Source organism: Hyperoodon ampullatus (genome assembly GCF_949752795.1).
Source record: "Hyperoodon ampullatus genome assembly, chromosome: 2".
In the NCBI taxonomy this organism is placed as follows: domain Eukaryota; kingdom Metazoa; phylum Chordata; class Mammalia; order Artiodactyla; family Ziphiidae; genus Hyperoodon; species Hyperoodon ampullatus.
The window spans coordinates 16,752,374-16,764,400 of NC_136915.1; the positions used below are offsets into that span (position 1 = coordinate 16,752,374).

General features: G+C 50.9%; 1 protein-coding gene across 1 annotated transcript; it reads right to left on the bottom strand.

Annotated features, from left to right (window-relative positions):
- Nucleotides 1-4,054: 4,054 nt before the first annotated feature.
- On the bottom strand, nucleotides 4,055-11,630 carry MUL1 (mitochondrial E3 ubiquitin protein ligase 1; the record flags this gene model as incomplete). Its single annotated transcript, XM_079698656.1, has 4 exons — nucleotides 4,055-5,975; nucleotides 7,250-7,370; nucleotides 7,782-7,869; nucleotides 11,511-11,630. 4 exons carry the CDS (start codon nucleotides 11,628-11,630, stop codon nucleotides 5,246-5,248), a joined length of 1,059 nt encoding a protein of 352 aa, XP_079554782.1. The 3' UTR covers nucleotides 4,055-5,245.
- Nucleotides 11,631-12,027: the final 397 nt, after the last annotated feature.

A 12,027-nucleotide genomic window follows, 5' to 3' on the forward strand; every position in this document is an offset into this window, starting at 1 on the left:
ATCGTACATGGAAACTTAGCTCATTCAAAATTGATAAGTTAACACTATCTAATTAGAGAGAAAATGTGCTGATCTCCCGGGCTTTCTGGGAACGTGGCTCTGAGTCTGCGGCAGGCAGCTCGTCTGAAGAGGGTCTTCATCTCAGGGCTTCGAAACTGCCCTCCCTCCTTCCTCATCCACTCACTGTGTCACAGACATGCAAAATGGCAGAGCTGAGTGGAGCCTTGGGGAGCGTCTAATCCAATCTGCTCCTTTTACAGACAGAAGTGAAGCCCAGAGTGGTTACATCACTCCATTAAGATCACACAGCAACAGAGCCAGGACCCGAGAGAAAGGCAGCCTCTGGGCTCCCAGTCCAGACCATTTACCACCACGCAGTGATGTTGTCCTGACTTTCCTGTGTGGAGCCCTCAAAGCTCTGGGCAGGTCATTGGACATGAGGTTTCTCTTACACAATCCATCTTGGATCCAGGCCCTCAGAGAGGCCCTTCCCTTGTTCCTTACAACCAAGCCATGGCCCTCATCTCTGGTCCAAAAACCAACTCCCACAGGCAGCCTCCCAGGATTGCTGGCCCCGCATCAACTACCTCATTCATTGGTTTTCTCATTCATTCCATGTACTTTCAGTGGTTAAGAGCTCAGGCTCTGGAGTCAGACTGTCTGGACTTAAATCCTGTCTTTCTTGGGTGCTTGAGCAACTTGACCTCTCTGGGCCTTGACTTCTTTTTCCTTAAAGTAAGAATAATACAAACACATAGCTCACAGTGAGGATTAAATGACATTGATCACATCCAGTCTTTCACGGGTACCTAGCAAAGAGCAAGCCCTAATGTTAGCTCTAACGAGTATAGAGTGATGACCCCCAAAAATTGTGCTGGAGCAGAAATAAGATACAGTTCCTGCCCAAGAAATGGGTTCAGAGCAGGAATAGGACTGGATTATGGAATCTCAGGGGAGGGGTACCTAACCCGCCTGGGTGGGGAAAGTCAGGGAAGGGTTTTCTGGAGAGGACACCTAAAGGTGAGTTTTGAAGGGTGAGGAGATGTTAGCAAGGTGAAGAAAGGACCAGAATGCCAGGGGCAGGACTCGGCAATAGCAAAGGCTAGGAGGCAGGAACAGCAACGTGTTTAAGGAAGCTCATCGGCTCGGTGTGGCTGGAGCCACAAGTGTGAGAGAGACGGATATGGAGAGGCTTGGAGAGGTGGCCAAGGGCTGGGTCACATGCCTTCATATGCCTTGCAGGAACCAGGGCTGGACCCTGGAGGTGACAGGGAGCCTGGGGAAGGACTTCAAGCAGAAGAGGGACGTGGTCCGATTGGTGTTTTAAATAGATCATTCTAGGCTCTGTGGGGTAGGTGTTCTCTGTCTGGCTCCCCTTCGGCAATGATACCCTGCCCTTGGTTGCTTTATCTTGAGTGGTCAGGGAATCTGCTCTAACCGGGCTAATCTCAAAGGCCATCCCAGCTGCGATATGCTGTGAACCACAAACACTCCAACAGCCGAGAGGCACCCATCCGTCCCGTGGGGCTTAGTCGTTTTCAAACAATGAGGACACAGTAAAAGACAATTCTGAGCACTTTGAGGGCAGGGACTGCATCATATTTGTTTCTGCATCCCCAGGCACAGAATACACATTTAGCAAATGTCTCTGAGATGAATAAACGCCCAGCAAGGATACCAAACCTGACAGCCTCTTCTGAGCATTCGCGAGGCCCTGCGGGATCATCCCCATCAGATCTCTCCACACCCAGCCTAGGACCAGGGTTGCAAAGGGTGTCGGAGATTGGCCTAGTTTGTCATGTTGTTCGCTTTTTGAATTTTCCATCACCATTCTGAATGAATTAGGATTCCAAAGACCTGCCTCCTGGCTTCTGCTCCACCAGGATAAGCCTCAACCTGCGGTCTATAAAACCAGGGGATGTGACTGGTGATTGTCAAGGTGCTGACTGGCTTCAGTTGTTGCTTGAACAATTTTCCCTCTTAGCCTCTCAGCTTCAATGTGACTAAAGGCAAAGGGTTTTATAGTCAGACCTTGACAGCCTTGAGCAAATCACGTAAGCTGTAAAAAGGGGTGATATAGCCTCCCCTCCTGGTTCGCCCTAAATCTTAGAAACATACCTGATACCTGGAGAGTCTAACATTGCCAGGCTCATGACTATGCGTGGCTGTAGGCAAAAGGTAACCCTGCTGGACCTCGCTGTTCTCACTTGTAAAATAGGGGGAACAATACCCACTTTGCAGGACTGCAAGCATTCATGCTTATCAAGTGCCTCGCACAGAATTGCAAAACACCAGGAGCAATTACTCAAGACGATCCCTGCCTAATGCCGTCTGCCTAGGATTAGAGGCTGAACATAAGGGTTGAGTCAAAATTCACAACAATCCCACCGTCAGTTCCTTGTCTCCAAGTCACCACCAACCCCAGCCTCAGTCCCACGGATTGGTTTAAGCTCCTTCAACCCTGCTGGTGATGAGGCTCCTTAAATGGAAGGTGGGAACTGGCACGGGTGATGGAGAGCATGGGGCAGTCTCAGTCCAGCCAGGCTGGGACCGAGTGTGGACCTCAGATCCGGAATCCGGGTACGTGTGTGTTCGTGTTCCCAAGCAGCTGCCACTTCCTGAGGCAGAGACGGTGTGCTGCTCCTGTGTCTCCCACGATGGGTAACTCAACTCCACTCAGAGGAACACTCCACACAGAATTAGTCTGCCCAGGATTTGAGTCAGACCGGGGTAAGGGCAGGCTGCCTTCGCTGCTTTTCCATCACGTGATCAGATCTACTCATGGAATCTAATGCCAAGGGCTGAACTCTGACAGATTAGCACACAAGCCCCCCACGTCCCCACACACAGGCAGCTCATTCATCCTCTAAAACCTGGACCCTCTTTCAAAGTGTCTGCTGAAAGGACACAGGAAAACAGCAGACGCTTCGAGATGCTCAGAGGTCAGCCCCATCAGTACCCCCTCTCTCCCTGCCCGCTCCCTGCCACCTATGTGTAAAGCCAGGGTCTTACCGCCTCCCTGGACAGGACTATGGGCAAGTGGGTTCTCACGTCTGCCTCCTCCTCCAGTGTGGCCTCGTCCACTGACGTGGGGCACCAGCACCTTGTGGGGCATTCCCGTGAGCAGAGGGACCCGTTAGCCCCACCGCCGTGAGCAGGAGGGTCAGGGGTCTGAAGCAGCTGGGAGTTTAAATGTGGACCCCACCCCCACCCCCACCCTTACTGGCTGTGTCTCCTTGAGCCGGTGAACATGCCCCCTCGGGGCTTGCTTCCTCATCTGTAGGATGAGATACCATGAGAGCCTGCAGGGTCTTGTGAGGATCGACTTACTATGAAATTCAAGTCTGAAAGAGCATCCAGTACATATGTTAGTGTCCTCCCTGCTGTCCCCAACACCCCTGTCCCATTCTCCCAACAGGTGAAATGCCACTGCCTGTGTTCAGGACGTCAGCACAGATGTCTTCAAAGACGACGCTCAGGGCTTCCCTGGTGGCGCAGTGGCTAAGAATCCGCCTGCCAATGCAGGGGATGCGGGTTCAAGCCCTGGTCCGGGAAGATCCCACATGCCGTGGAGCAACTAAGCCCATGCACCACAACTACTGAAACCTGCGCGCCTAGAGCCCGTGCTCCACAACAAGAGAAAACACTGCAGTGAGAAGCCCACGCACTGCAACGAAGAGGAGCCCCCGCTCGCCGCAGCTAGAGAAAGCCCGTATGCAGCAACGAAGACCCAATGCAGCCAAAAATAAATAAATAAATAAATAAATAAATAAATAAATAAATAAAAAGACGACGCTCAGCGAGGCCGGGCGTGACCTGCGGGCATGTCTTCGGGGCGGCCCTCTCTCAGGCTAACCGGAGGCCCCCCAGCACCCCCCAGCATCCCCCGCGCTTCAGCATCACCAAGCTGCACCACCTTGCAGGCAAGGAAGGACGCACAGAGGCCTCCAGGTCCCCAGCTCATTCCACCATAAGAGGATTCAATGCCATCCCAGGGCAGCTTCAGCCTCGCTGCTGAACTCTCGTTCAAAGCAAGAGGCTGACACGTGGCTATAACGTCTTTTATTTGTGCCGTCCACGCTGGACGCGCAGAGAACCGGCGTCAGCCCCCTGAGAGCACCCCCATCTCCCCCGCATAAAGGAGGATCGGGCATGGATATTCAAAGTCAGGGAAGCGAGAGAGGAAAGCGCCGTGCACGTGCCCTTGGACACTCGGAGGTGGTGAGAGAGGCTTCCCCACTTCTCCACACTCACAAACTCAAGCGGGACAGCTGAGGGGTGAGCAGGCCTGTGAGAAGGGCGGTGTGATTACACCCACGGGATGTGAACTTTTCAGGGGTGGGCCGGGGGGCTGGGAGAGGCTCTGTGCTCAGGATGCTGGCTGCTACTTTTCCGTGGGGCCAGCCTTGGAGAGGAGCTGGGAAAGCCCGAGGCTGGGGCAGCAGTGCCCTTACTGCTTCCTCTGGGAAAACCAGAGCCCTCAGCCCACTCAGGCCTCGGGAGTTCCAAGCCAGGGTGGACGCGTGCTCCGGTGGCCCTCTCATTAGGTCCGTGGTGGCCCCAGGAGGGCTGCAGCTAAGCGGCCCCATCCTCACTGCCACGGGGATCACTGAACGGGCACCGGTCCGAGTGCCCCCGCAAATGACCTCTCTCCATTCTCTGACCAGAGTTCCGCCCTGTTAGGCAGAGGGCAGATGCAGGATTTCACTTCCTTTTGTCCTGACACACGTGTGCGCGCATGTAGGAGGCCAGCACGTGAGGGAAAGGGACTCGAGTGACGCGTCCAGCCTGACAACTTTTTTCCGGGCTGTAAGCAAGGGGGAAGAAGACTGCACAGTCTCTTCAGAAGCCGCTCCGCAAGGCAACTTTGCCTCCCCTCTGGCCGAGTCATTCAAGGCTCAAGTCCACAGGAACCGACACCTCACCAGAAAGGATGAGAAGACACCAGAACAGAAAAGCTGGAGGCCACTGACTTTGGCGCTTGAGCGGTGAGTTGTCCTCAGCCACGCACGCTCAGGGCCTCCAGGGGAGGGACAGGGCCTCCAGGGAAGGGACACGGCGCCTGCCCCAGGGTGCGGCTATGAGTCTGTGCTCAGTACCGGAAAAGGTCCCCTGCATGTTGGAAAGACCGCCCTCTGCTGCTGGGGCTGTGAGATGACAGCCGCCCACCACTGCTCTTCTAAAGGCCTGGAGATAAACAGCCCTGAAGTGGGGCGGGGGGTCTCACTGTGGGGCCTCGAGACCATTAGCTGTTGTACAAGGGAATCACCCGGGTGATCGCCTGCCTGCAGATGGGGCACCTCTTGGGCTCCGGCAAGGCGTGGTAGCACTCGGCGCAGGAACACACGTGCCCGCACTCCAGGAAGACGCAAGACCGGAAGTTGCTCAGGCACACGACACAGGCGTGCTTCAGACTCTCCCGGTCCTCGGGGTTGGCTCGGCTCAGCAGCTGGGCCTCGTGCTCCCGGAACGCCTCCTCCATCTGCTGGAGGCGCAGTCGCTCTCGCCGCTGCACATACTGCTTCCGGAGGATGAAGAAGAGGGTAGCGCACGTGGCAAAGCCAAACACCAGCGTCAGGACCTTCCAGAGCCTGACACTGGACTCCTGCCTCTGCAGCAAGCTGTCGAAGTCCTGGCTGCTCAGGTAGTACTGCATGCCCTGCTTGGGGGGCTGCAGACGGATGGAGCTGCTGTCCAGGACCAGCTCGCCCACCCCCGTGAGGGTGGCCCCCACCTTCAGCATCTCCTCGGTCTCCTGGACGCCCTTGGGCCGCTCCCCGCTGATGTAGTGGCCGATGACGTCCGTGAAGGACTGGATGGAGGGGTGGAACTTCTCGTACACCGTCTCTAGGCCCAGATCCAGCGAGTCCAGGGGCTTCAGCACCCGCACGGCCACATCCACGCCATCCTCGTGCGGCACCAGGTCAAAGGGCACCACGTTGGTCCTCTGGTGAATGATCTTGGAACAGTCGTTCCTACAAGAGAACTCAAGATAAAACAAAGGATGGCAGATACCTCACACCCGGGCAGGGGTGGAGAGCACCTCGATGCCAGGAGGACAGTTTGAAGTCTGAAGCGAGTGGAAGACTACAACAGAAATCACAATTGTCCAGAGCCTCAGAAGAGGGAAGCTCGGTTTTTTAGGTTCTCAGGCGATCTCAGTGGGCAACAAATATTGTCACAGATCACCTCTACTCTTTATTTCCCTTTGCCCCTGTAAGACAGACTGATTTTTTTTATCTTAAATAAATGCCTCAAAAAAATTAAAAATAGAGCTACCATACGACCCAGCAATCCCACTTCAGAGTATATATCTAAAAGAACTAAAACCTGGATCTAGAAGAGGCATCTGTGCTCCCGTGTTCACTGCAAGGTTATTCACAACAGCCAAGAAACGGAAACCACCTAAATGTCTATCGACAAATGAATAAAGAAAATGTGGTATATACATAACAAGGGAATACTATTCAGCCTTTATAAAAAAAAAAAAAAAAGAAGGAAATCCTGCCGCATGTGACAACATGCGTGAACCTGGAGGACATTAAGCAAAGCGAACTGAGGCAGACGGACAGAAGGACAGGTACTGCACGATTCCATTTACATGAGGTATCTGAAGTAGCCAAACTCACAGAAACAGTAAAACAGTGGTTGCCAGGGGCTGAGGGAAAAAGAAAATGGGGAGTTGCTGTTCACCGGGTATAAAGTTTCACTTCTACAAGATGAGTAAGTTCAAAATCCCCTGTACAACCTTGTGCCTGGAGTGAACAGGACTGTACTGTTGTACTTAAAATTTGGTTAAAAGGGAAGATCTCAGGTTAAGTGTTCTTACCACAATAAAAATTAAAATAAAATAGAAATCCAAAACAAAGCCCTCCTACCATCAGCTGGAAAAATGGAACTCCATGTAATAGCATGAAATTATCTTAACAGGTACTGAAATCATTAATCCATGCCATAAATCAGTGTTTCTCAAACCTTAGTGTGCATATCCACATACTCCAGGTCCCCTATCCTGGAAATTCTGGCTCAGTAGGTCTGGAACGGAGCCCAGGAATCTGCATTTGGACAGGATGCCTAGATGACAGCAGTGGAAGAGGTGCTCAGACCACGCACAAGAATATCAGCAGCACTGAGAGACCGGTCTCCGCCCTGTCTCGGGAAAAGCTTGAAGACGTGGAAACAGGGCCAGGACACCAACACCTGAACCGACCACCTGTGTGGTTTGGGCCCGTGGCGCAAGGCTACGCACCAGAGGCGAGTCGTCCGGTTCCACACCATCTTGTGCTCCTGAAGCGTCAGCCGCTGGATCACCCCCTTGCAATTTTCCACAAACTGGCTGTTAAGCGTTTCTTTAACAGACCGAACGGCTCCTGAATGGAAACAAATTATTTTATTTCTGAAGAACTGTTCCGCCCTTTCCTTTAAAGTAATTTAAATTTTGTATTTCGTTTGAGTGAGTTTAATTAATCAACATGATGAAAACATCATCACCATAAGTTATGCTTTGGGGCACTCTGCTAAGCAGTTTACACGGATCACATCATTTCAGTTTTACAGCAACCCTGTAATGTATATTTTAGAGGTGGAGCGATGACGGTTTGAAAAGGTTGCATAATTTCGCCAGGATCACACAGCAGTAACACAGGTCTTTCTGACCCCAAAGTCCAAGTTCTGAACCACTGCCCCAAGGCTACAAAAGGCCCTCAACGTCAGCCAAGAAAACCTTTACCAAACTTTTAGAAGAGGGAGTTATTTTTCATTTTACCAATAAATAAATATACCTTCAATAACAGCGTAAGGCACACATTTTCCTGGAGCTTCTGAAAGAATACTCTTTAAGTCTTCACCCAAGTGGATTCTTTTAGCTCCCTAAACGGAAACAACAGATTGAATTGACTGCTGAATACTGATATGCTCAAACAAGTGAAAAAAGAAAAAAGACTATTTACGTTTTTCACGTTGAGAGACTAAGGACATCAGGCAGGAAGGAGACTACGGAGAATCTGATTCCGAAGCTGTGTCCCAGAACTTTTACCATATAAACAGGCTTGGGGCAGCGCCTCATCTCTGCCATCTGCAGAATGGGGGTGCCACTTACACTCCTCCTCCAGTTAACCAAACATTCACTCCTTTTCATTTTAACTTTTTAAGACAAAAATATAAAAGATACTAATCAATTTGTATACCATAGATCTGAATGTAATTTGATCTTTTCCTGACAACACAGAACCATGCAGCCAAAGGGCTTATGCATAAAAGCACCTCAAGTAGTGACCAGTACGTGGCAGGGGCTTGGGCCACGGTAGGTATAATTATCACCGGGCCCTTGTCAGTTCATGCTCTGCATGAGACATTATAATAAAGGGCTGCCTCTGCATCACAGGGCAAGGCTTCGGGAACTGGTGCCAAACACTATTCTTCTACTCTTCAGTTTGCCTCTCTTCCCTCATAATCAGGCAAGCACAGTTACCTCTGTTGCTACCCTCCTCTCACAATCCCCAGTTCTCCATCCCTTCCCATTCAGTTTCCAACCTGCCGTGCTTGGGAACCAACCAAGCCTGTTACTGATGCATCAGAAGTAAGATAAAATTAGGGCTTCCCTGGTGGCACAGTGGTTGAGAGTCCGCCTGCCGATGCAGGGGACACAGGTTCGTGCCCTGGTCCGGGAAGATCCCACATGCCGTGGAGTGGCTGGGCCCATGAGCCCTGGCCGCTGAGCCTGCACTTCCGGAGCCTGTGCTCCGCAACGGGAGAGGCCACAGCAGTGAGAGGCCCGCGTACCGAAAAAAAAAAAAGTAAGATAAAATTAATAAAACCACTGAACATTTTCTGAGCCAGGCACTGTGCTGGGCGCTAGGGATTCAGGGATGAATGAAGGACAGTTCCTGCTTTCAGGTATTTCCATCAACAAATCTTAAGGACGCCGGATGAGTAATCTCTAAAGAGGTGAGGAGGTACTGGATACATACTAAGGTCACTCTAAGTTTAAGCTGCTGCTGCACAGTAAAAAACAGGAGCAAGGTCAATAAAAACTTATTAACCATGTACACTGGGAAGATAATAAAAACAATGGCAATAACAACAACTAACCCTCAGTTTATTTACTCCTTTATTATCTGTCTCTCCCTCCACTGGACTATTGAACTTAGGAGGGCTAGGGCCTTGTCGGTCTTGTTCACTGCTGTCCCCCTAGTGCCGACAGAGTGCCTGACACATAGCAGGCACTAAATATATATTTGATGAATAAATCATCAAATAAATAAGCACTTAGATATACTACATTCCAGGCACTCTGCTAAGCACTTTAAATGCATAACCCCATTTAATGCTCATACCATCCCTATACGGCAGACATTATTATGCCCAATTACAGATAAGGAAACTGAGGCTCAGAGAAGTGAAGTAATTTGCCCAAAGTCACACAGCTAGTAAAGTATCCACCATAGGATAGTTGGTTAAATTTTTTTAAAAAGGAAGGGAGGGGGAATTCAGTCAGAAAGACCTGGGATTGAATCAAGCTTCAATGCCTCTACTGTGACTTTGGGCAACTTAATTTATCTGAGTCTCAGTTTCAAAACCTGTAAGAGGCAGGGGACACAATCTCACAGGATTTTCACGTGGATTAAATGAAACTTAAGTGTGAAAGAATCCAGACCAGGGGCTGGCACATAGTAGGCATGTGATAAATAAGCATTCCCATCACTATGAGAGATGCAAAAGGATAAGACCCAAGCCCTACTCCAGAAGTTTTATAATCTGATCAAGAAACTAGAACCGGGGGCTTCCCTGGTGGCGCAGTGGTTGGGAGTCCGCCTGCCGATGAGGGGGACACGGGTTCGTGCCCTGATCCCGGAGGATCCCACCTGCCGCGCAGCGGCTGGGCCCGTGAGCCATGGCCGCTGAGCCTGCGCGTCCGGAGCCTGTGCTCCGCAACGGGAGAGGCCGCAGCAGTGAGAGGCCCGCGTACAGCAAAAAAAAAAAAAAGAAAAGAAAAGAAACTAGAACCTAAAATATGAGAAGTCCCAACTGTTTTTCCAAGAAGGGTCTATTTCTTTCATCCTCATTTAGGAACTAATCAGCAAAGCTTTTAAGGTCACCCAAAGATGGGTCACTGCTTCAGAGGATCCCACCTCCCGCCAACTTGATGCCAATGTGATTTCGGATTCGGAGTCAGAAAGTAAAGTATCAGTTACAATCACAGCCAATCACTTCAGGAGTAACTTATTTAATTAAGCAAACAAGAAGGCAGTTGGAATCTCACCAGGATGTCATTCACACCACAGATTCAATTCCTTGGTAACTAGGTGCATTCCAGGCAGATTCCAAAACTCCCTTCATGGCAGGGATTTCGAACATTTGTTTCTAAGCTCTTAATGCAAACAATCTGATGATAATGAAGTTAGGTTTAGGAATCCGTCTCTCAAATAAATGTCAAATTAAGCCCTAACTGTTGTATTATGAAACTGCAGCCAAAACAAATCCACAAATATTTACTGGGCATCTACTCTTTGTTAAGCATTGGGTTAGAACCTAGAAGGAAAGAGGGGTAAATAAGATCCTGTCTCTGACCTAACGAGGTCCATCTCTCGTGAGCTGCTCACACATTCACAACTGAGCAATGTGGTCAACAAGAAAAAATCCTATACTTGGAATCAAAAGACCTAAGTTTAAGTTCCAAGCTGACTAGCTGTATAGACCTTTCCTCGGAGTCTCGATTTTTTGATCTGCAATCCGGAGGTGTCATTTTAACTACCCCAAGAAATTACTGTGAAGAAAAACTAAAACCAAGATGGAAACGTGTTGTGTAAGTTGTAAAGTGCAGCTCAGGAAAGTGGGTGGCATTTCCTAAAGGGCTATTAATATAAAAAGGAAGTCATTTAGAAGCAAGGAGCTGAGTGGTTATGTAGTAGGTAAATCTAGGGCTTCTGTATTTGCGGTTCCCTCTGTCTGAATTACTCTTCCCCAGGCACCTGCACTGCCCCCCTCAAGTCTTCCTGGGCTCTGCTCAAATGTCACCCTATTTAAATGTCACCCTTTCTCCAGCACTCCATGTCCTCTCTTCCTTGCATTACTCTGTAGTATTTATCCCCATGTGTCACACCATCTGATTGACTTGTTTATTGTCTGTCTGGTTGGACTAGAATGGAATCTCCATGAGGTCAGGGACTTCTGTCTGTTCCACCCACGCGATACCCTCAGCGCCTGGAGCATAGCAGGTGTTCAATAGATATTTGTCGAATAAAATAATTAAGTCAAGATTCATTCTGAGTAATGAGAGAGACTTAGGAGAAAGGGGGCAGTAAAGCAGAGAAAGGGGGCAGTAAAGCAGTTATCACGAGACCGGAATTCTGATCCTAGTTCCTCCGTCTACCGGCCGGGCGACACCCTCTCAGAGCCTGTTTCCTTCTCTTGGATCTTCTCCGAGGGCGGAACGGCCCACGGCGAATCGGGGGCTCACCATTACCCCGGGCAGGATGACCGGCTGAGGTCAGACGGGCGCTAGCACTGACCTTGAGCTCTTGGGCGACCTGGGCCTTCTGCCGGTACACGGAGTACAGGACAGCGGTGACGACAGAGCTGGTGCCCAGCAGGATGAACTGGCCCAGTGAGGCCCGCCCTCCGCTCTCCATGGCTGCGCCGAGCCCTGGGCGCGGACTGGGACGCCGCCAAGGTCAGGCCCCACACCGCGCGACCCCCGCCCTCCGCCTCCTGCCACCTCCCTCCACCCGGAACCGCACCCCCAGCACTGTCTCTACCGGAAACGCGCAACCGGTCGCCCAGTGATGACGCAAGACCTGGAACTGGAAGTGGGGCAGAGCAGAGCAGACCGGAAGGTTGTGTTGCCAGGGTGATCGCCGGGCTTCAGCTGCTTCTGCTGGGGCCGGGTCTCCCAACTCGTACGTGGGGAACGGTTTTGCGAAGCTGAGTGATAGCTTGTCGCTCCGTGACCCTTTCGACACTCGGTGCATCAGCCATAATATCGCCCGCGTCGCCACGGTCTCAGTCCTTCTGGTTTCCTGGGGTTAT